The sequence below is a fragment of the Marmota flaviventris genome, chromosome X (genome assembly GCF_047511675.1).
Source record: "Marmota flaviventris isolate mMarFla1 chromosome X, mMarFla1.hap1, whole genome shotgun sequence".
Taxonomy (NCBI): Eukaryota; Metazoa; Chordata; class Mammalia; order Rodentia; family Sciuridae; genus Marmota; species Marmota flaviventris.
In genome coordinates, this window is record NC_092518.1 from 16,270,605 (window position 1) to 16,295,570 (window position 24,966).

Below are 24,966 nucleotides of genomic sequence, written 5' to 3' on the forward strand. Positions count from 1 at the left end.
AGCTAGAGAGGATAAAGGAAAACAAAGGTAGGGGTAGCTTTTCTAAAAATCAAAGGGACATCAGTAGAAGAAATGAACCAAGGGGTGGAAAGTGCAGAAGGAGGGAGGAAATGCGGTGGAGTGGTATTGGCCAAATTATATTGTTATATTATGTGCATGTATGAATATGAAACAACAAATCCCATCATTGTGTACAATTATAATGCACCAATACAATACAATGTGGAAAAAAAGTGCTTTGGAGTCAGACTAGATCTTGTTCAAGTACATAATGCTTCTAAATCTCAGTGTTCTCATCTGTGAAATGGACTAATATGTCCCATAGTGACTATAAGAATAAAACCTTAGGTGCTTAGTGAATGTTTATTAATAATAATAATATGACATATTCATAGACTTCTTTATAGGTAGGAGAAGGTAGGAGTGGAAGCTATAATCAATAGTTGGGTTTCCTACCAGTTTTTTAAAAAAATATCTTTAGTTTCAATTCTTTTTATTTATTTATTGGTGCTGAGGATTGAACCCAGGGCCTCACATCTTTGAGGCAAGTGCTCTATCACTGAGCTACAGCCCCAGCCCTCATACCAGTTTTATATTAGCCTCACAGCTATAAATTCATTAGACTGACATAATTATTTTATTAGACATAAGTGAGTAAATTGATTTCTTTGAAGAGGATTCATACAAGTTTTATTTGGTGGTGCTAGGGATGGAACCCAGGGCCCCATGCATGCTACACAGCCACTCTACCACTGAGCTATGCCCTCAGTCCCACACAAGTTTAATTGTGAACACTTTAGTTTAAGATGAATTATTTGATTTTAATTATGAAGGGCAGTGATTGAAACCCACAAGCATCTACGTTTGGCAAACTATAGCCTGTGGGCTAAATCTTGCCTGCTGCCTGCTTTCATATAGCCCATAAGCCAAGAATGATTTTTACAGATAAATCTCTGATATTGGTTTGAGGATGTGAAGCAATAACTTTGAAGCCCAATTAAGCAAAATGTTATCCCACCACAAAAGAATTCAATTCTTCTCACTAATAGGCTTGCATTACAAAAAATTCTACTAAATTACTATTCTATTTTGAATTCCTTCAATAAAAAATTGTGCAAAGTTTGCTATCAAATATCTATATAATACCATTCATTGATTTTGCCTCTTTGCCCACAAAGCTTAAAATGTGTACAATCTGACTTTTTTATAGAGAACAAATTTCCAATTCCTAAAGTAACCTATAAATTTAAGATGAAGTTATAAACTGTTTATAATTGCAAAGGACCTCCAAAATTGCCTACTTTAACTTTATAGCTAAAACTGGACTCCAAGAAGGTCAGTGAGTATTATAAGACAGCTAGTTAATGATATAGACAGACCCAATTGTTAATTCTTTTGCCACTAAAATCAGGAAGCTTTCCACTGGAACAGGTAGACCCTCTGGGAAGCATGGTGGTAGTTTATTCACCTCTCTTTAAGTGGATCTCTATGTTATCACCAATCTGAAACTTTTGAATGGACAGGTCAGAGGTGATGCAGCATAAAACTGTAGCTATCTCATCGATCCATTGAACAAGGCCTGGCAAACATCAGCTTTTTGCTGTGTTTCCATCTGCAGGCAAAGCCTTTTAGATTCTAGAATTTCTCATTATAGCTTCTTTAGAAGCACTGGTGCTGAGTTTTCCTGTTAAGTTAGTAACAGTGAATGACCAGGCATATTAATGTTCTCATTGAGCCATGTTCAACTTAGGAAGAGATTATTCACTAAACAGGCAATAGCCCTAACTGAGGCAATAATTTTCCCCAGGCCAAATCCCCTTGTTCTATGGTATCTGCTAATAAATCCAGCTACATCATGTTTGTCTTTGTCACCCTCCTGCCTGGATAATGACAATCACCCTGTGGCATTTGTTTATCTTCCTATAGGTGGTTTACAAATCCAACAACTGTCAATGCCTTCTACAGTGCATCTACCAACCAGATCCGTAAGTACAACCTTTTGACATCTTTTAAAATCTGGTACAAGGGCTGGGGATGTGGCTCAAGTGGTAGCGTGCTCGCCTGGCATGCGTGCGGCCCGGGTTTGATTCTCAGCACCACATACAAACAAAGATGTTGTGTCCGCCAAATACTAAAAAATAAATGTTGAAATTCTCTCTCTCTCTCTACCTCTCTCTCACTCTCTCTTTAAAAAAAAAAATCTGGTACAAAATGAAAGGAACATTTCCATGCCTCTGATGAAGTATAGGGCATTCTTTCTTTCCCTTGAAAAGCAACCAGGTATGTGGATGAAATTAGTTTGTTTCTCTTTCTTTTTTTTAAAATATATTTTTAAATTGTACGTGGACACAATACCTCTATTTCATTTATTTATATGTGGTGTTCAGGATTGAACCCAGTGCCTCACACATGCTAGGCGAGCACTCTGCCACTGAGCCACAACCCCAGCCCAAGTTTGTTTTTCTTTCTTATACCCATTTTTCCTCACTTCCTTTGCCTTATTAATTTTTAAGCTTTACATCATCTGTGACTCTAAAAAACACCTACAGTAAATAAAACCATAATGAAGTTTGTCATGAAGAAGAAATCATGCCTTCACTTTCCTCTCATAATCATCTTAACTATACTATACTATCCTAGAGATTGAGGAGGAGAATGACAGGTAACTGGGCAGACTGTACATCCTGAGGGGGAATAACTGTATGTAAGAGAAAACCATGAAAATGTTCTAGTTAGACCTATGATGTTATATCTTGATAACTTTTGCTTATATGTATTGGGTACATGTAATCATAAATGCCATGATAAATATATAAAGTATTAGATATCAGAATTGGCATGAATTAAAATTCTGACAGTGCCCAGTGTTGCCAATAAAGACATATACTGAAGGGCAATTTGACATTATCTAAAGGAGCCAAAGGGGTACCTACATGTGCTCCAGTGCTGGGGTTCTCAGAATTTGGGTTTTGGACCAGTAGCAACAACATCATGGGGAACTTGTTAGAAATGCAAATTTCCAGGCCCTACCTCAGACCTATGGATCACAAACTTTGGATGTGGGGCTCAGAAACCTGCTTTTAAAAAGCCTCCAGGTGATTCTAATGTATGCTTAAGTTTGAAAAGTTCTCTGCCTTGGAGAACTCTCATACAAAGCAAGGCAAGGCAAGGCAAAAGGAGGCCCATGCGAGAATACTCACAGAAATGTTATTGACAGTAGCAGAAAAAGGAAAATCCCCTATGTGTATCTTTGCAGGAAAGTGAATCTAATATAGCACGTTCACACAAAGGAATACCATACGGCAGTGAAAACTTGATGATCTAAAGTGACATGTATTTACATAGATGGATTTAAAAAATACTAAGTTCTATGAGAAAAGAGAACTTGGAAAATTATATGGAGTATGATATCATGTAAATGAAGTTGGAAATCATGCTGAACAATTCTGTATATTGTTCAGAGGTACATCTCTTTGTAGTAAAAGGGTAAAGACTTGACAGACATCAAACTCAAGTTGGTTGAAGCCTGTTGCAGGGAAGATGGGCCACTCCTTGTCAAACCTTTGCTGGATTCTCCTCATCTTCTCTTCCTCTTTATGGCAGCATGCTCCAAGGCTCAGCCCTGGTGTCTGTTCTGTTCACCTCTGTTCTCCATTTTCATTCACTCTCTTGGTGATAACATCTAATCTCATGGATTCAATCACATTTCTACAGTGTTGAACACAGGGACAGAATCATTCTTGTTCACACCACCATCTCCCACCTTGATTATGGTAACAGCCTTCTAGCTGGTCTCCTTGCTTCTGTCCTCATTCTGATTCAGTCTACTCTAAATATGGTATTGCATCTATTTTAAAAAATTTTACAATCAAAGTTACTCCTTTGTTCAAAGTTTTTTTTTTTTTTTTTTTAAAACCAGTATCTTATTTTACTCAGCTTAAAGGTTAAATTGCTTACTTTGACCTAGAGGCGGATCTCTCTCTGCCTTTACCTCCTCCTACTCTTTCCTCCCTCCCTCCCTCAGTTCTAGCCACACTGGCCTCTTTCACAGTCCTACAGCATATCTGATACACTCTTCCCTTGAGGTATTTGTACTTGGGGATCTCTTGGCCTTGGAATCCCAAGGGATCTGCAAGTTTAACCCCCCCCCCCCTACTTTTCAAGTGTTTACTCAAACAACACCTTTTCACTGAAGCATCTTATTATGTCTGTCCTCTAGCCAGTCAATCAGCCTACTTGCTCTAAGTCCTTCAAGCTGCTCTTTGTCTCTACAGTACTTCCTGGCCAGAGACCACAGCTTGAGATCTGTCTACTCACGACCAGAGTCGCCCTCCTGTGGCCACATTTGGAAATACATGTCTGTAGGACTTTGGTCTGTGAGAATAATGAACAGAAGGAAAACAAGCAGATGGTGCTGATTTTTTTTTTAAATTTCTACACTAATTTATTTAACCAAATAAGTTGTTAAATATTTTGAATGTCACTACTTACTATATAAATATTCATTATCACGAAAATACTGTTGCTTTCTTAAGGTACTAAGCTCCAAGTTGAAAACTAAGCTGCATATGTTACTTGGGAACTTATGATATTTGAGATAGTAATTATAACTAAAATTATACTACTATTTATTTAAATGTATTATTATAATAATATTTGGAATAATCTATTAAGTGAAGGGGTATTGCTTAGATGATTTATTTTAAAAGAAAATAAATATTGGAGCTGGGTGTGCAGCTATGGAAGAGTACATAAGTAGCATGCATGAGGTCCTGGGTTGGATCCCTAGTACCACACAACACAACAGAAAAGTAAAAAGAAAAGGAAGAGTTTTATTATGTAATATTTGGTACATAATCGACTTGTTGGCCCATGTCGATTATAAAGTCTATAAGAAACCATAAAATCAGTGTGTGCCCATGAAGCCATAACAGCAAAAAGCCAGAACATTACGAGTATCATTGCAGCTACTTTCTCCCTCCCCATTTCATTTTCTTCCTCACCATAGAGGTAACTACCATTCTGATTTTTGTATTTATCTTTCCCTTATTTTTTAAGATAAAAATTAATAATCCATATAGATATCCCTAAATTATGCACTATTATGTCAGATCCAGATTTGATCTTAGGCAAGAAAATCAACAAGATAATCTCTTCACCTTTGTTTCTCCACTTACTTTCAAATGCCACTGAAAGCTTAGTGCTTCTTTGGGGACTTGGTGTGTCTAATAATAGTTCCACCTCCAGGAATCCCCCTGCTCTGCCTTTTTTTTTGGCCTGGAAAGAGCTGAACCTGTCAGAGGTTTACCAGGAAGAGCCATCTCAAGGAAAACCAATGTCTTCTCAAAAGCTCATAGACAGAGGGGTTTTAAAACGAACAATTTGAAGCAGTATTTTAATTAAGAGATTCAAGCTGTTTCTGTTTTCCTAATGACCACTGCCTGCTCTCATTGTAAATTCTATTTCCAGGCAACATGACAAGGAATCCTTTGGGTGGCTTCCCCTCTTTCCCTTCCTGATTTTCTGGACTACAAATTAGGACAGGTGGAGCTTCTTGCACATTTCTCCACTGGGTTTCTTGAGACTCCCCCCCCTCCACAACTGCCTTCTTTTTGCTTCACTGAAAAAGTGAAAAATTGAGGTGATTTTCTAAAATGAACATCTTTATTGATTAGGGGCTGATTCTGACAGCATGTGGCCATCTGTTTAATTGGGTTTCACATCTACGATGTAACTATACTTAGTAACGTGACTTATGAGAATTTCATTCAGTTCCCATTATCATTTTCTGATTTATGCCACTTAAATCTGCTTCTACATGTAGTGGAGACCTGAGTAGAAGATAGAAAAACCTATAGGGTTGTTATCTCCCTCACCTTGCAAATCCTTGCCTTTGTGTGAAACCCTCTGGCTTGTGGCCATCTTTCAATGTGAGATTTTTTTGCAGGGTGCTTATACTTCTTACTTTTCTATCCTTGTCAATCTGGATAGCATGTTTCAAGGCATAGAATGTAGTATGAAATCATAATGATTTAAATCTACAGTATGAGGAATTATACTGAGGTGCTATAGTAATTAATCTATTATAATTAATTTAAATATTAACCATATTTAAATTAATAATAATAATGAATCATTGAATTAATTATTAAATCAATTATTATTAAATTAATTATTAAATATTAACTATACTTAAATTTAATAAGGTGGCTAAAGAAAAAAATAAGGAGCTAAGGTTATTGGTATCTATCTCTGTTTCCCTAACTTTGTGATTATTGCAAAACTGCTTTTCAAAGGGAAAAAGTAAGACCCTCAGTGGGAGATCTTGAGTGCCATGGACTTAACTGTAGGTCCATGGTTGAGATATTTATCTGTCCTGGCCCTTTTCTTATCTGCCATGTATTAAGGTTACCTAGCCTATAGAGTTTTGGGAGAGGATTTAGTGGGATAAATTTGTAAAATACCAGCACATTGCCTAGGTTAGGGCTTGTATTTCTTTTCTGTTTTATTTACTTATTTATTTATTTAGTACTGGAGATTGAATTCAGGGGCACTTGACCACTGAGCCACATCCCCAGCCCTATTTTATATTTTATTTAGAGACAGGGTCTCACTAAGTTACTTAGCACCTCACTAAGTTGTTGGGGCTGACTTTGAACTCATGATCCTCCTGCCTCTCCTCCTTGGCTTCTGGGATTACAGGCATGCACCACCATGCCCAGCTTCGGCTTGTATTTCTAAAACTATCATGTCACACCTCCCTGGGAAAGCCAGTGTATCACAGAGGAAACAGCAGAAGTTTGTTGGGGGTATTTTGAACTTTTGCTCTCAAAAGATTTTAGAAATGAATCCACTTTTTTAAAATTCTAACTAGTTACATATGACAGGAATGAATGCATTACAATTCATATTACACACAAGGAACACAATTTTTCATATCTCTGGTTTTATACAAAGTATATTCACACCAAATCGTGTCTTCATACAAGTACTTAGGGTAATGATGTCCATCTCATTCCAACATCTTTTTTACTCCCATGTGCCCTCCCCACCCCTCTCCTCCCCAAACCAATATTTTTCTATATTTAAAAAGTACAACCAATTTGGAAAAGTGTTTGTTGGTATCCTGTTAACAAGAAATTCCCCTTCTGATAAGTGAATCCTTATGTCCACCAAAAGACATGTACAAGAACATTCATGTCAGCCTTATCTATAATAGCAAAAACTTGGAAAGAACCTGATATTCACCAACAGAAGAATAGGGAAAGAAGTTAAGGTCTAGTCATGCAATTGAATATTACATAGCAATGAAGAGGAAAAAACTGCTGCACACTAAAAATAGGTATGGATGTTATTTACTGGCAATGCTGAGTGAAAGAAGCCAGGCAGGCACAACAGTAAATCCTGTTGTGTTTCATGCATACAAAATTCAGGAATCTGTGTGATAGAAGTTAAAATAATGGCTACCTTTATTGGGAGTATTGACTGGAAGTGGCACAAAAAATGTTCTCTATCTGGGAGGTAGTTGCACAGGTGATACATATTAAAATTTTGTCTTGGGCTGTGGATATAGCTCAGTGGTTGAGCACATACATAGCTTGCATGAGGCCCTGGGTTTTATCACCTGCATTGGAAAAAAAAAAAAGATTAGTTCCTTTACTGTATGTAAGTAATACCTCAACATAAATAGCAACACTTCCTCCTTTTTGCCCCATAAAAATGCTTGGAACAGCATATAGTATGCATAGATATTTTGAACTTATAATTGGTTGTCTTAGGCCAAGTCTTCAAAGGTATAGACTGGGAATGGGCAAACCTTTTCTGTGAATTGCCGGACAGTAAATATTTTCAGCTTTGTCAGCCATACAGTCTGTGGTGCAACTTTTCTACTCTGCCTTTGCAGCCACGGACAATTTGTAAATGAATAAGTATGGCTGTACTCCAGTAAAACTTCATTTACAAAACAAGCAACAGGCTGGATTGGCCTGTGGGCTGTAGTTTGCTGAGTCCCCCAGAATACAGCCCTGTGAGAAGATGGGCTCCTGGAATTGTTGAGGAGTCTTCTGTCAGTTTCCTTAATCCTTTGAGTTGAATCAGGTAGTGGTGGCACTGGGAAGAGTGAACACCCATTTGATTTTCATTTCTACTAACATGGATTGGTCTTCAGAATAAAATTTGTTTCATGGATTCAACATCACTGTGTATTTGCAAAATGCCTCATTTTGATATTTGGTTTTTATCTTTATACATCTCAAATCATATTAAAGAATTATTTTAAGCAAATAAAGTTTTGGCTTGAAAACAAGCATGGCTTAAAGGCTAAACCCAATGATTTTATTATCTTTGCTGTTATATACAAGGGATTTGGTTGCCCCAGTTTAATCATAGATATTGCGCTAAAGAAGATAAGCCTTTGTCCAGAGGCTGGGCTTATGCTGGCATAAAACTATAGAATTAATCCTGAAATCAAACATAGATTTGTTGTTAAGGAAATAACTGTTTCAAATTGGGAGAATTTCACATATTTTGTTGGCTCTGCCTGAAACTGTAAAGTGGAAGCCAAGTTAGCAAAAACTCACCTGTGGCTTCCACTGGAATTTAATGAAATGAAATCCTTAAATCCAGTTGATGCTCCATTTTGGGGACATGGGGTAAACAAGGCCAACATATAGCATTTTGGGGCTAGATGAAAAATTTTTTTTTAGTTGTAGATGGACACAATATTTTTATTTTATTTTTATGGGGTGCTGAAGTTCAAACCCACTGCTTTCCATTTGTGAGGTGAGCACTCTACCACTGAGCTACAACCCCAGCCTACTAGATGAGAATTTAAGTGTTCATCAAATCCAATTTTTTCATTATTGAGAAGATGTTCTGATACTCAGAGCAGTCTTTAGAATTTTTTCTACTTATTTGCTTAATATTTAAAGAGATCCCAAGATTCTCTTTTCTTTGTATCCATACAAAATACTCCCTCCCCCTCCCATAGTGAATAAGACTCACTTGTTAACTAATAGGATACTGTGGAAATGACAGAGTATGAATTCTGAGGCTAGGCTATAAAAGACAGGGTTTTGCTTTGTTCTCTGGAATTGATCACACTATAAGAAACCAACCATGACATCATGAGGGCATTCAAGCAGTTTATGGAAAGGTCCATGTGTGAGGCAACTTAGGCCTCCTGCCCAAGGTAGTGCACCAACTTGGAAGCATATCTTCCAGGAGTATGACCCAGGTTACTTTTTTTTTTAGTACTGGGTATTGAACTCAGGGGTGACGGAGCTATTTCCCTGGCCTTTTAATTTTTAGTCAGCATCTTGACTGACCTCAAACTTGCAATCTTTCTGCCTCCACTTACTAAGTAGCTGGGATTACAAGTGTACATCATTACACTTGGCCTAGGCCAATATCTTCACTGCAACATCCTGATAGTCCTTGAGATAGAACCACTCAAATAAGCAATTTCCAAATTTCTGCCCCACAGAAACTGTAAGATTGTACATATTTATTTATTTTTTTAAAGAGAGAGAGAGAGAGAGAGAGAGAGAGAGAGAGAGAGAGAATTTTAATATTTATTTTTTTAGTTTTCGGCGGACACAACATCTTTGTTGGTATGTGGTGCTGAGGATAGAACCCGGGCCACAGGCATGCCAGGCAAGCGCACTTCGGCTTGAGCCACATACCCAACTCACATGTTTATTTTTTCAAGCAACTCTATTTAAAATTCTTTTGTTACACAGCAAGAGATAACTAATACAGGCGTTACAAGCAGCCAGGTATTGAGATGCACGTGTCTATAATGTGCTATGGAATAGTGGTTAAGGGTGTGGGCTTTGAAGTGTGGCAGTTTTATTTGAATCCTGGCTTGGCCACTAATAATTTGTAACCTTGGATACATTTCTTAACATCATTAGCCTGTTATTACCTGGTAAGTGGAGATAATAGTAGTAATCATACTATAGGATTGTTGTAAAGTTTAAATAAAGTAATATATGCAAAATGCTTGAAATAGTAAGTACTTAAGGAATTTTAGGCATTACTTGCTTTAGAGGAACTGGGGGAGAGATTTGTTACTGGGTCTTTTAGAAGACATCCATCATGAGTGTGCATCCAAAGAGTGAGCAATGCATTCTGAGGGACTCATATTGGCTTCTCAGTGAAAGTGATTTTTGAGGGGGCTTTGCAAGGAGAAAGAAGTTCTCTATGTGAAGAAGGGAGGTTGAGATGTGTGGGAAGGAGTGGTTGATGCAAAGACCGCAGATAGGACAGAGCACAGTACAGGAATGGACCATGAAATGGGGCACAAACTACATGCATCAGAAAGCAGATAGAATGATGGGTGATGATATGTGGATGAAGTACTTGAAGATCTCATAGATTATGTTGAGGAGCAGGCCATAGGGAACCATTATAGTTTTTTGGGGAAGCAAGAATCTTTTTTGCTTCCTTAGTATTATTCTTTAAGATAGGGTTAAAGAAGGGACAAATTAAGGCTACTTAGAGCAGTTACGAGTTTTGCAAATGGCTCAAGAGAAGGATTATGCAGTGATAGTGCTAAGGGGGAGTAGGTAGTAAATTACTTAAGTCCCAAGAGATTATTCTCAAATAACTGGATAATGATAATGCAGATCATAATTTTCTACCTTTTTTATTTCTGCTTTGAATATTGTAATTGTTTTGTGCAGCTCCTCTTTGCCAGGAAGCCACTAATATGCCAAGTACTTTAATGTCAATTATCCCTAATCTTCATAATAGTTCTGTAAGCTTGGTATTCTGGACCCATTTTACAGAAGAGGAAGTTGAAGCTCAGAGAGGTTGACTAACTTGCCAAAGGCTTACAAAACTAGTGATATTCAGAGCTGGGTATATAACCTAGCTTATTGACTGCATGCTCTTAATGTTCATAGTACATTTTTCAACACTAGTTATCATATGTGAGAATTACATGAGCTAGTATATGTGATCACATGCTGAGAAGATTAAAGGCATGATATGTTAGAGTCATCATCATATCATAGCCTCATACATTAGACTAGTGAGAGGATTATTTCTGTTTTGATATGGAAACAAGATATCATGGGATGTAGGACAGCCAGGAGGTAGGTAAGAATCAGAAGGTGGGATGTTGTCCAGTTTCTATATCCAAAGGGCTGGATCATGGAACAGTTCATTATTGCCTCCTCTAAGAGTGCTGCTCTCTGCAAGCCCTTTACCTAATCTCATCATTTCCTTGGTTAGAAAGAAGTGGAGGTTGGAATATTTGAGAGATGTCTTAAGCTACCTTAAAAAGAATGTTTAAGCTAGGTGTAATGGCATATACCTTTAATTCCAATGACTCTGGAGACTGAGGCAGGAGGTTCAAGGCCAGCCTAAGCAACTTAGCAAAACCCTGTCCCCATATAAAGAAAACTAAAAGGGGCTGGGGATGTAGCTTAGTGACAGAGTACTCCTGGGTTCAATGCCCAGTACCACAAAGAAAAAAAAAAAGAACATTTAAATGTACTCCCCCAAAAGAGTTTACTTCACAAATTTTACAATGAGATTTAAAAAGTATTGTTAAGTGAGCTTGAATTAAGTCATGAACAAACATCAATTACTTTGCAAAATTGACAGATATTTCACTTAGCGAGATTGTGGGACATCTGCTACAATTGTTTTGAGGTGTTCCTTTCCTGCTCTAGCTGAGGAATCTGGAAGTCCTAATACAACCATCTCCACTTTCCTCAGTCTCTTAGGCCTGACCAAGGAGGCTGGGAAAACAAAGTTGCCCTCAATTGGGAAGACTTGCAGCCTTATGGAATTCCCATTACTGTGGAGAGTCCCAGGGTCAATGCCTATAGAGACATACTTTGCCACCTGCAGGGCATTTGGGAATGCTATTTCAGATATAGTGGACAGGGCAGATTTCACCATAGGGCTGGCAGTAAAGCACAAAATCATTATCAGGGTCAATCTGATTAAAGAGACAAGGTGTGAGTAGGGTGCTCACTGGGAACTACCTGGATGTGAGCCAAAGTGAAGTGAACATCAGGAGCCTGGAAAACAGCCATGGCAATGGGAGACAGAAAGTCAGGAAGCAATCTTGCTAATTTATCTTGATACTCCCAATATCACTTGTCCTCCCTTTAAAAAGATCAATTGTTGTTTACTTTTTTTTTTTTTTTTTACAAAAGGAGTCCATATTTGTTGTAGAAAATCACTATTGTAAGAAAGAAAACAAAACCACTTTGTGGTGATAAGTTTTGTGGCTAAGTGTTTGTCTAAATCTGAGACTACTTCTTTAGGGTAAATTACTGGACATAGAAGAGTTGCTGCCTCAAATGGTAAACCCCATTTAAGAATTTAAAATGCATTGTACCCACCTTTTCTTGGGAAAAGTTACATCTTAAAGATGCTCTTGGAGGAGATTAATAAAGATTAATAAAGGGATTGACTCGGGGATTTTTTTTGTCTAATTGATATGGGGGAAATAATAGTTATATTTGTCGAGCCCCTTATATGTTCCCAGAGTTGGACTGAACATTACTGTCACTAGTGCCAATTTTGAATACCTGGGACAACAATTGTATATATGAAAGAACCTGTTAGTGTAAGGAAATTGGTGCTTTCTTTGCCAGATGTTGAACTATAGTAGTGGTTCTCAAAGTATGGTCCTTGGATCAGCAGTATCTGTACCATTTGTGATAAATGGGCGTTATCTGGCTTCATCTACTGAATCAAAAACTCTTGGGGTTGGGTCCAGCAATTTATGATTTAACAATATTTTAACCACCAAACCTCTGTGCCTCATGCCAAAGTTTGAAAAACACTGAGCTATAAAAATGCAGCAATGCAAATGAGGTCAAATATAGTTGGGTAAAGGTGGGGTTGCACATTTGTTGTTGTTGTTGTTTTTCTGGTGACCATCCCAGTTTTAACACTGAATATACTACATCCCAGGAGTCTGTTTCTTCAGTCCTGGGCTAACAGGGACAGTTGGTCACCCTGGTAAAGTGGGGAGAATTCTCTTTGTTGTAGTCTAAGGTAATTATGGCAGAAAAAGAATAGAAGAGCCAGCAAAGAAGGCTTCAAGATGGAGGGCAGATTTCAGAAGCTGCTTTCTGCTTGTCAGCTCTAGGCTGATAGATGTGGTGGCAGGAGGTTACCTGCAGGAAGCCAGCAGATGGCTAAGGCATCTTGATGAATCCCTTGACAGGAGTCACAGCTGTTAGAACTCAATACTTTCTGGAAAGGAGAAGGTTGGCATTCACCAAACTACTGCAAGATGCCAATTTGAAAAAAAAATCCACTATTAATCTTAGCAGTGGTGACAATGAAATCCTTTTACAACAAAAAAACATAACTAAAAGTGCTTTGTAATTGCAGCAATTTTCATGTCCTGACTGATAGGCCCTTAAATTCTAGAATAACGGGTGTCTAGCTTGTCTGGTTACAAGAACTAATCCTGAATAAGATGTAACACTCATTCTCCCTGAGAGTTAGCATTTATCTTGGGTGTTTAAAGGCAGTTGCAATTAAAACTATTTTTTTCCTTTAATATAGTCATAATTTATAGGCCATATGAAGTTTAATTTTTGAAAGTATGGTCTGGAAAAATAAGATAACAAATTGCATGTTAAATGCATGGTGTTGGAGAGAGGTGAAGAGAGCAGAATGAGACAGGAGGGCTGATTTATGGATCAGTTAACTTAAAAAAGTAGTTCCTTATTTTTTGCATATTTGAATAACTTGGAGAACTTTTAAAAACACTTATGCTCAGGGCTCCATCCCAGAGATTGTGCTTTAATAGATTTAGTTTGAGGCAGGGGATGGGACCTGGGTATCTTTTTAGAAAAGAAATTGGGAATTCTAAAGTACAGTTGGGGATGAGAATAGCTATCCTGATATAACCAGTGTGTCCTAACTTTAGTGGGCACCAGAATAACCTGGAGAGCTGATTGAGAACTCTGGAGCTTACAATCAGTGTTCCTGATTCAGTAGGTATGGGGATGGGCTCAATAATTTGCACCTCTAACAAATACCAAGGTGATACTGATGCTGCTATTCCACAGACCACACTCTGAGAACCAGTATCCTAAATAATTCCTACCTCAAAATCCCAACTAATCTTATACACCATATCTACTGCCCATTAAGGTAGATTTGTATAAATAATTCCTCTTCTCTGTACATCTACTTGCATGGATCCAGTATTTCTTTTCTCTACTGAATTTAAAATTATTTCAATTAAAAAGTATACTTTAGCTGGGTGTGGTGGTTCATGCCTGTAATCCCAGCAACTCAGGAGGCTGAGGCAAGAGAATCACAAGTTCAAGGCCAGCCTCACCAACTGTAGTGAGGCCCTAAGCAACTTTGTGAGACTCTGTCTCAAAATTAAAAAATAATAATAATAAAAAAGAGCTAAGGACTTAGCTCAGTGGTCCAGTGTCCCTGGGTTCAGTCTCTAGTACCCCCCCCCCCAAAAAAAAAGTAAACTTCAGAAAGCTTGGTGTAGGCTCCCCTTCTTTAGGTTTTGCAAAATAGTACTATCTGGTAATGTCCTTTATTACTCACTAGGTGATAGATGCTTTGAGGATGTTTGTGTATTCAAAATTTAACCATGTGGCTTATCACAGGAACTCAGTAAATGGTAGTGGTCAGTAGTAATGTATAGAATATTGCATCAGGACCAAACCCAACTATTTCCAACAATTTTATGATGGGATTTAATTATATGAACATCTCTAATTTAGGACTATAAAATATATTCACTTAGTGAACTAGAGAATTAGAATCTATTGCATAGGGGAAATAAAATAATAAAATATGTAAGCAGAAGGTGATTACAAGTGAAACTCACCAAGAAATATGATGATGTTGCTAAGGATGATACATCAGTAATAACCCTGAAATATGAATGTATACATGGATTAGTTCAGTAATAGCATAGCACCTAAAACTTTTGAAAATAAGAGTCATAACAGGTACTAGAATAAAGCCACAATAATACATCAGTAAGCCCATGCAAAAGAACAAATACCTTATTATTTGACAAAACTAATAAGGCAATTATTAGTTGTGCCTCTTCTCTTAGCCAGGCTCTTAGCAAAAAATATCACAAACACTCATATTGAAAGTAAATAAATACACACACTCAATACTTGGGAAAACCCAGGTATGTTTCTACAGAAAGCATCTATACAAAATATGGAAATATATTTTAATTCAATAAACAGTTGAGTGTGTATATCAGTTCACACATTCTCAAACTCACTGGATTTCTCCTTCATAATTACCCCTTTTTGGGGATGGAATTTATTTTGTCATTTGCTCCTGGCTGTGCCATTTTTGTCCCAGAGATTGCTGAGGGGATCTTAAATGAATTAAATAATGCTAATTCCTTCAAAAGAGTCAAAAGAGATATTGAATTTAAGAATTAAATGTTTTTCATGAGGAAATATATGGGAATAATATCTTCTAAACTATGCAATTCCATGTATGAATTTACCACAATGAATCATATATATACACACACAAACTCACATATATGGCATATATATGATATATATACTACATGTTATAATGGACTAATTAAAATAACAATAATGAAAGGGGTATCAGTAGAGTAGAGCAAGTGAATTTGGGCATGGAAGAGAGGAGTGAAAGGCAAGGCACTGAGGAATGAGATTGATAAAATTATGTTATGTGTGTGTATGACTAAAGCATAATGAATCCCACTATGATGTATAATTACAATGCAACAATTTAAAAAAAGAATGAAACATTCCTAAATTAAGTATGAGTTGCCTTGTATTGTGTTATTAAATTTACCAAAATTTACTATAAAGAAAGGGAAACAGTAAATGTTCTGAGCTTTGAATACTAGCAATGAAGGTTGGAGACCTCCTGTTTTGTTAAATCTGGTGGAAATAACAGGAAGATTTATGAATCTGACCCACAATTGCCTTAAAAGCATAAGTATTTAAGTGTCAAAATAAAAATGACTTCCAAATTAAAAAAAAAACAAAACTTTGGAATGTAATTCTCCACGAAATATTTGCTATATAATAATGTTCCTGAAGGTTACTCATATGGTTATGGAACTTAAAGTTAATTCTGCATTTAAGGGAAAGCAACAAAGAATGTAGGGAAAAAGGATTGTATTAGTTCAATACTCTCAGGGTCAAGGACCTTTGATCTAATTCAGTTTTTTTTTTTTTTTTTTTTTTTTTTTTTTTGGTACTGGGGATTGAACTCAGGGGCACTCAACCACTGAGCCACATCCCCAACCCTAATTTATATATATATTTTTTTAGAGACGGGGTCTCCCTGAGTTGCTTAGTGCCTCAATATTGCTGAGGCTGGCTTTGAACTCACAATTCTCTTGCCTCAGCTTCCCCAGCCACTGGGATTACAGGAGTGCGCCACTGTGCCCACCTTAAGTCAGCATTTTGTCTAGATTTTTTTCTCTTCAGCATATGCTATAACCATAAAAAGGGAGTATATCCTACATTTTATTTCATGGCTGGGAGGGTATGTGGCACTAAGATGAGATCAAGTGGTAGAACTTACATAAAGCTGGGCAGGGTTTTCAGTTTGTTTACATCTGCATTCTGATTAGCATTTTATTAGGGAAAAAAAGTGCTGACCTCAAAATTATATCAATTCTGCCATGAAACAAAGAATAAGGAACCAATCAAATTCCTTATTTAGAAGGAGAAGGAAAACCAGAATTTGAATAATGGAACATATCCCAGATCTGGCACTGAATGTGGAAACTTCAAGAAGTACTAATAATGACATCACATTATGTTTTAGAACTGTGGCTAACAAAGCATACTTATAATTATAGGTAATACTTCAACCTCAATCACCACTTTGGTTTTTACAAGGTACAGATTTCTTTCGTTCAACAAATATTTGTTTAGGGCTTACCATGCACCAGACATTCTAGATTGGAAGATATCATAGAGAAGAGTAAAAATAAATAAAAATCCCCTTTGTTCTGAATCTTGTGATTCTGATTGTGGAAAGATAGACCATTTATACAAAATAAGTAAAATGCACAGTATCATTGATAGGGTTAATAGTTATGGTGAGTTATAAAATATGAAAGTGAGTAGGATGACACCCCACCCCTTTAGAAAGTACTAGGAAAAGCCATAATAAAAGGTGACATTTCAATAAATACCTGAATCAGGCTGTATAGACAGTGATGGGAAGAAAATTCTAAGTTGGGTAAAGAAGGATAGGGACAGAGGGAAATTATTGCTTTTTTTTTTTCTTATCTCTATCGAGTGTGAGTTTATTGGTCCTGAGTATTGTTTTCTTAATATCTGAGTTGTGGGATAGTGTACTAATTTTCTTTTCTATACTCATCTGTACTAAAAAATATAATTAATATGATTTTTACAAGAATAAAATGGATGCTGAAACTGGGACTCACTGAGGCATTTAACTTTTGGAAAGCTGTAGTCAAGATATGATTTAATGACTGCAAAAGTCAAATAGTTGAACTTGGAGTAATCACCTACTAAATGTGATCAGTTCTTTGGCAATTATGCTAGAAACAAAAGCACTCCATGTATTCCATGGTCAGCATTTTGCTAAGCTCCAATTACATTAGTCAATATTCAATCATATGAGAATTATAATGAGAAACTTCACTAAAAATGAAAGGCTAACCTAAGTAGAAAACCAAAAGCAAGTCCCACTGATTTTCCCAGGTGCAAATTTGAAAAAAGATAAATTATTACTAATGAATAATGAGGTTGTTACAACAATATTTTCTTTTGTTATGATTTTAGTCATTGAAATCATATAACTACAATCTATATTTTGGTTTGAAATAGTAATAGAATTTGATAATGTTAACAAAGAGCAAATTAATACTATGTTAGCTTAGTTAGCTGTTTTTGGATAGCCTTTGCAAGAATTTTCTGTATTACATACACATATTTCTAAAAGAGTTAATTTTAATTTCACAAGTTGAATACCTTTGAGTAGTTAAGTTTAATACATTAAATTTATGTTCAAGGCCCTTTTAATCACCTACCACCAACCCCAATCCCAATTTTTTCCAAATATTAACCACTACAATCACTGTAATACATATATATATTTTTCATTTCCTTCCTTTCTTTTTGTGTATAGTAGTGGGGATGGAACCCAGGGCCTTGTGTATGCTAAGCAAGTGCTCTCCCACTGAGCTACATCCTAACCTTGATATGTATTTGACATTTTCTGTGAAAAATGTGTGTGTGTATGTACTCAGACTGATAGGGTAACTATTTTTTTAAGAAAATAAATGGTATCTAGATATCTATATCTATACCTTGCTTTATTCCAATAACATACCTTGGAGATTTTTTTCCACGATAGACTTTTTTAAAATATTTTTTTTAGTTGTAGTTGGACACAATACCTTTATTTTATTTATTTATTTTTATGTGGTGCTGAGGATTGAACCCAGCATCCTGCACATGCTAGGCAAGTGCTCTACCTCTGAGCCACAACCCCAGCCCCTCCATGATAGACTTTTAAAACTGACCTCTTTACAGGTGCCGCCTATAATCCCAGTGGCTCAGGAGGCTGAAGTAGGAGGATTGCAAGTTTAAAGCCATCTTCAGCAATTTAGCAAGGCCCTAAGCAATTTAGCAAGATCCTGTCTCTAAATGAAATATTTAAAAAAGGGGGGGGTCTGGCTCAGTTGTTAAGCACCCCAGGGTTCAATCCCCCAACAAAAGACTGACCTCTTTCTTTCCATTTTCTGCATATCAGTTCATGATATGGTCATATGGTAAACAAGTCATTCCCCTCCTATTAGACGTTTGGCGTATTGCACACTTTTTTTTTTTTTCCAATTACAAGTAATACAGCAGTGAACTCCAGAGTGCAGTGAACTCCAGGTGCTTGGGAAGTGAATTCACACAGTGTGGTACCTGGATCCACAGCACCAATGTTCCCTGGGAATTTGCTAGAGATGCAAATTCTCAGCCCTATTCTAGACCTACTGACTCAGGAACTCTGAGTATAAGGCTTAGTTATCTGTAGTTTAACAAGTTCTCTATTGATTCTCATGCATGATAACATTTGAGAACTACTGGTAGGTGTGTGTATATCTGCATACATACTCATATGTGTATGTGCACAGTCAATTTTGCTATACAGGGATGTATGTGTTCCTAAGCATCACTGAATTATGCAAAATTTTGTAATAAAAGCCATGGAGCATATGGAAGAAATGGAGTTGGGACACAATCAAACCTTTTTTTTTTTTAATATTTAGTTTTTAGTTGTAGTTGGACACAATACCTTTATTTTATTTGTTTATTTTTATGTGGTCCTGAGGATTGAACCCAGGGCCTCACACGTGCTAGGCAAGCGCTCTATCGCTGAGCCACAACCCCAGCCCTCAAAAATTTTATTAGTGACATATAAAAATAAAATCTGGGGGGGCTAATAAAAAAGATAGCTAGTTTTATATATGTTAAATTGGTCAATATGCAAATATTATAGTAAATATAGCACTTTCCCTTGAAAAGACCTGAAGCTAGCTTATGATGTTGGTGTTGGAGGGGTTGCCCATGTGAGATATTGTGTAGTGGTGCAAAGAGGACTATCTGCAATTGGAAGGAAAGTTTTAAACCAAATGTGGTGGGTGCAGCTTGTAACCCATGCTGTAAACTAAGGCAGTTGGTCATGTTGAAGTGTGTTCTGGTGAGCATTTTGTTTATTCCTATGTGATTTAGTTCAGTTGGGTTCAGTTTTCTGCTTTCAGCTAGCTAGCATTCCTCGTGGATGGAATTTTATGTGAGCAAATGTGAGTTGGAGTTATGTCCCCAAATTTCACTAGTTATCTATCATGTTGGACGATATTTGTCTTTTGTTTTATATAACAGATTCTGTTATAGCAGAACTTGATATACGTATGTATAAATACATTTATACATACATTACACAAAAGAACTCCATACACCACATTAAAATGCTGTTTTTCTGATTAATTTTTCTCACTTAATATCTCTTAGAGCCTTTCCCATATCATCACCTAGGGAATTATTCATTTATTTTATTTATTTACTTTTTTTTTTTTTTGCAGTCCTGGGGAAGGAACCCAGAGCTTCACGCATGCTAAGCAAGGGCTCTACCACCGAGCCACATTCCCAGTCCAGTTACTCATTTTTTTTTAAAGAAAGAGAGAGAGAGAGAGAGAGAGAGAGAGAGAAGAGAATTTTGTAATATTTATTTTTCAGTTTTCGGTGGACACAACATCTTTATTTTATTTTATGTGGGGCTGAGGACCAAACCCAGCGCCCTGCGCATGCCAGGCGAGCGTGTTACCACTTGAGCCACATCCCCAGCCCCAGTTACTCATTTTTAAGCATGAAGAGATGACTAAATTGATCTCCAAAATGCTTGTAACAGTTTGCACTCCCACCAATATACTTCTTACATTCTGGCCAATGTTACCTATTAGCAAATTAATTAATTTTGCCATTTTAAATAGTTTAAAATTTTTCATTCCTCTCCCTCCTCCCTCTCATATACAAACATCCACACCCACATACTGAAATCAAATGAATGTGAGAAAACATAAGAAAAATTGATTTTTAAAATGAGGAAAGAAAAAAAATCCCTTTTCATTTATTTATTTTTTACTTCCATCTTTGCTAATGCAACTTATCCACTTTATGAGATAAGATACGGAGTTGACCCTGTTGGGATTCCATCTATCACTCTAGCTAGTTGACATCTCCCAAACTGCAGCTTACACTGTTAATCCATTCACTTCAGCAAAACATGCCTGAGGGCATCAGATTCTTGTGTTTATCAGTATTGGGTTCCATGGCCCTGCAAACCTGAGAAGATACAGTTGATCAAGGTAATGTGATGACTGTGGCACTTGAGTCTGAGGCCCCTGAAAGCAAAAGCTGCAGAAATCAAGGCTCATGCAGGTGTCAGATGTTTTCCTATAAAGAGGTTGGTGATGGACATAACTGCTTCCAGCTGGGCACATTAGCAGGTGGGGGAATCCATAATGGTTTAACAATTAAATCACATTGGTTTATGATCACTGTTCTTATTAGGAAATATCATTGCTTTTGGATGATTTATTGTTTGCAACTGAAATTTTATATAAAAATTGTGATTTGCATTTATATGTAGTATATACTTGCATATATATGTACATATATCCAAATAAGAATTGCTTACTAAAAATAATCACCCCACCCCCAATGAGGAGAATGGGATAATGATGTAAAGATGCCAAAGATATTTAAGGAAATGTGGAAATTATGAAGATTAATGTAATATTACCCCTTCAAATTTGGTTATATTAGATGCAGTTTCCTCTATTTGAAGGAAGAGAAAACCTAACTGGATCCATCTCTGTTTTGCAATTGAGTTTTGTACCTTGAAATCTCAAACTATGATATTATTAATACAAAAGAAAATAATATATATGCAAGAGTCTTATGAAACTAACATTTTACTTCTAAATTAATGCCATGGAGGGGAGGAAGAAAGAAATTTGCAGGGGAGTGGGGGAGAGGAAGAACTCAGAAAAGAGCTTTCAGTCTCATGGGGCCTAGAGCAGCTGCTCTGAAGCAGGCAAGGACACTGCAGAAGGCCTTCCCCTGACCCCCCTCTTTCTTTCTCATTCTCTCTCTCAGTTACTATTCTTTGAATTCCCAGCTGTAATGACTAGTAAAGGCAACTCTCATGATCAACCCAGGGTGCAAACTTTTTAGTGGTGAGTTGAAAGGACAAAGCCAAGCATTTCTCCCCCTCATCTACACATAGGGCCAATTACATAATTTGTAGGGCTCAGTGCAAAATGAAAATGCAGGGCTTCTTGTGCAGAAAGCAGAAAAAAGTACCACTGCAGGTGCCAAAATATAAAGCTTTATCTTCCATGGTCTCTCTCTATTGACATGTCACAGTATTTTTTGATGCTTATTGATTGGTATTCTAAGAACAACTAACATTTTATATCATTAGCATGAATTTTACTGTTTATATTGCATAATGCCAGTTTTAAATGCAAATATGAGAAGATGTAATTTGTATATGGACCCACCAAAATCATAGTTTATATGTAACTTGTGTGTGCATGTATTATTATTATTTTTTTTGGTGATACTGTGAATTGAACTCAGGGCCTTACACATGCTAGGCAAGCACTCTACCACTGAGCTACATCCCCATCCTGGAAAAAAAAAAAATATATATATATATATATATATATATATATATTTATTTATTTATATATTTATTCATACTAGCAAGGTAGAGATGCTGCACAGAACTGTTTTTACTTCTTAATACTTGTACAGTCTACCAACATTCTAACTTCATCTTACTTACGAGTAAGGAAGAATTGAAAGGAAAAGAAATTATGCACTGCCCTATCTTTCCCTTTCCTTCTATATTATAATTTTCAGTGTAAGAGGTTGGCCAATACAGAGAAGTAACAGGAGAAATAAAGGACATGACAGGGTTCCTTAATCATTTTGTTTCGTAGAACACTATTACCTTTTTTTTAGTGAACTAAGCAAATTCTGGTTCACATGGAAACCACGGCTTCTTGGGGCTGTCCTAGCACCTACTCACTCAGTTCCAGAGTAACAGGCTTGTCTTATAGTCAACTTGCATGTGGCTGAACTCCCACATGTTGTGGGCCTGCCAGAATCTTGTGCTCCTGGGGTGTCAAGAGTGCTGTGTGCAAATGAGTTACATAAAAACACTAGACATAATATAATGTGTGTCTCTTCTGCTCACACAAATGCTCCATTGCCCTTTAGACTTCATGAACAAAATACAAGTTAGAAGATTAAATTACCAAGAATTTCAAGACAGTGACAGTAAAGTTCTACACCAAGTGTGCAGTCCTTCTTCATGTGGGGCTTGTGTGACTGCACAGTTTGCATATTCATGAAGCTGGGCCCTTTTTGCATCAGGAGAAGCTGCTGGACAACCTGAAGCCTTCTCTGCATGTTGTATATGAAAGATCCCAGTTCTCCACAAGCCGGATACTGCCAATAGCATGTTTGTGCAAAATAGTGTCCTTGGAATGGTTCAATGCACTTATTTCAAGCTCAGATGAATTAATATCACCATTAAAGAGATTAGAGGCCCCTAGTTCCAGATGGGCCTTTGGAAGCTTCAGGCTTTAGCTGTAAGGAGGAATTCAATGAATCAATCTCTATATCCCTTAACATTTTTTGTTTGTTTGGTTTTCTTTCTCGCAGGATTTCCAGCAGGAGAGCTGCAAAAGCCTTTCTTTTGGGGAACAGAATATCCTCGGTGAGTAAATTAGTAAAGAAACCAATTATTGACAAGTTAGGAGGGAAGATCATGGTGTCTTTGCAAAGGTCAAAATATAAAGTCAAAGAATTAAGTTGTTGATTGTTTAGAAATGATGAGTACTCAGGGAACATGGGCAGCTACCAAGAAAGCCTACAGCATCATTGTTACAATAAATGCAAATTTTAGGCTTGTATTTAATCAACTTTTATACCATCTCAGGCCTCAGCTGCATAGTTTTCTTTAGTGTCCAGATATTTGGAATCAATTTTCCCTATATTTAAGATTTTACATATAGACATAGATATATCTCCATAAAACTAAAGTTTTAAGCCAAATATTCTCCAAGATTCCTTTAAACTAAAAGTTCTAGAATTCTTTGATTTTGTTTATCAGTAAAAATTTAACTGAGCTTCTATTATTGTTGTTAGGTAGATGGAGACTTAGAAATAGTATGGTTAGGTTTGGAAGTTACTAGTTCAACGATTTGTTACTGAGTTCATGAGCATGATTTTCTGATATCAAAGTCAAAGTCATAGAAACTTAGGAATTAATATTTGTGCCTATTAGTTCCATCTTAGGCTCAGCCATAGTTGTTACTTCAGTGAGAGAGATTTATATTTTTTTCCTAAAGAGTTCTATGTCCTTACTAAGCCATCTATCATCTATTAAGATATTCACTCAACAAATAGCTATGAAGTATTGTTTGGGTGTTTGGCATTGGGAACATAGAGATGCTGGAGACAAAGAAATCACGGTCCAGTGAGATGGCTTCCCATGCATCTATCTATACTGTATTAATTGATTGATAACCACAAAGAACTGGGTATCCTTTCTGCTCACATTAGTCAGCTTATCCTTCACCTGAGTGTTGGGTCTAATTATGAGGACATGAACAAGTCAAATTGTTTCCAGAGGAGAGAATCTGAATTGTAAATGGCCAAGATAGCATTACAACATTTCCAAAAGTGTGTGTTCCATGAAATGTTAGAAGTTAGTAATCCCTTCACCCTTCTATTTTTGGAGAATCACAATACTCATCAGCATAAAAGTTCCCAAGTTCTACAAGAAAGAAACCTAATGGGTTTAACCTAGAGATTCAAAAACTCTTTTCCCTGTGTTTTGGGAAATGCTGGTCTAGAGTTCATGATTGAATAATAATAACTGAAAGAATTTGAGAACATTTGAAGGTGAATTGTGTAATTATTTTCATGTTTTTGAAGGAAAATGAAGGTGGCAGAATGATTTCTTATATTCAGGAAAATCAGCAGGTGTTTAGCTAGACTTTACTGGATCAGTACATTGAAGGCAGGGGAAAGAAATTTCAGATCAATATTAGAACTGTTTTTTATAGAACCACCCAAAAAGAGAATTGGCTACCTCAGAAGGGGCTGAGCTCCTGGTCATTTGGAAATATCAAAGCAGACACCTTATGACCATTTGAACAAGTTTCTGTACAGGAAACCATGCCTCTTAGTAGAAAGTTTGAGCTAGATGACCTCAAAACCACTTTCAACCTGGAGATTTTTATGATCCAAACACAGGGTAGCCTACTTTATAATAGCATGAGATCATGGTGTGTCCAGATAATAATATAGTTGTTTTATTATTGACAGTGAATGTTCTGTATATATTAAACCCATTGGATGGTAAGAACAAAAGAGAAACTGAGTAGGT

The 24,966-nt window shown here is 36.7% G+C and overlaps 1 protein-coding gene across 2 annotated transcripts in view; it reads left to right on the plus strand.

Moving 5' to 3' along the window:
- Phex (phosphate regulating endopeptidase X-linked) overlaps nt 1-24,966 on the plus strand; it is a 190,344-nt gene that overhangs the window by 147,030 nt on the left and 18,348 nt on the right. For both annotated transcript variants that reach the window (XM_027927395.2, XM_027927396.2), the window contains exons 15-16: nt 1,927-1,985; nt 23,235-23,289. In XM_027927395.2, the coding sequence (XP_027783196.1) occupies nt 1,927-1,985; nt 23,235-23,289 (114 nt within the window). The remainder of the gene's footprint in view (nt 1-1,926; nt 1,986-23,234; nt 23,290-24,966) is intronic.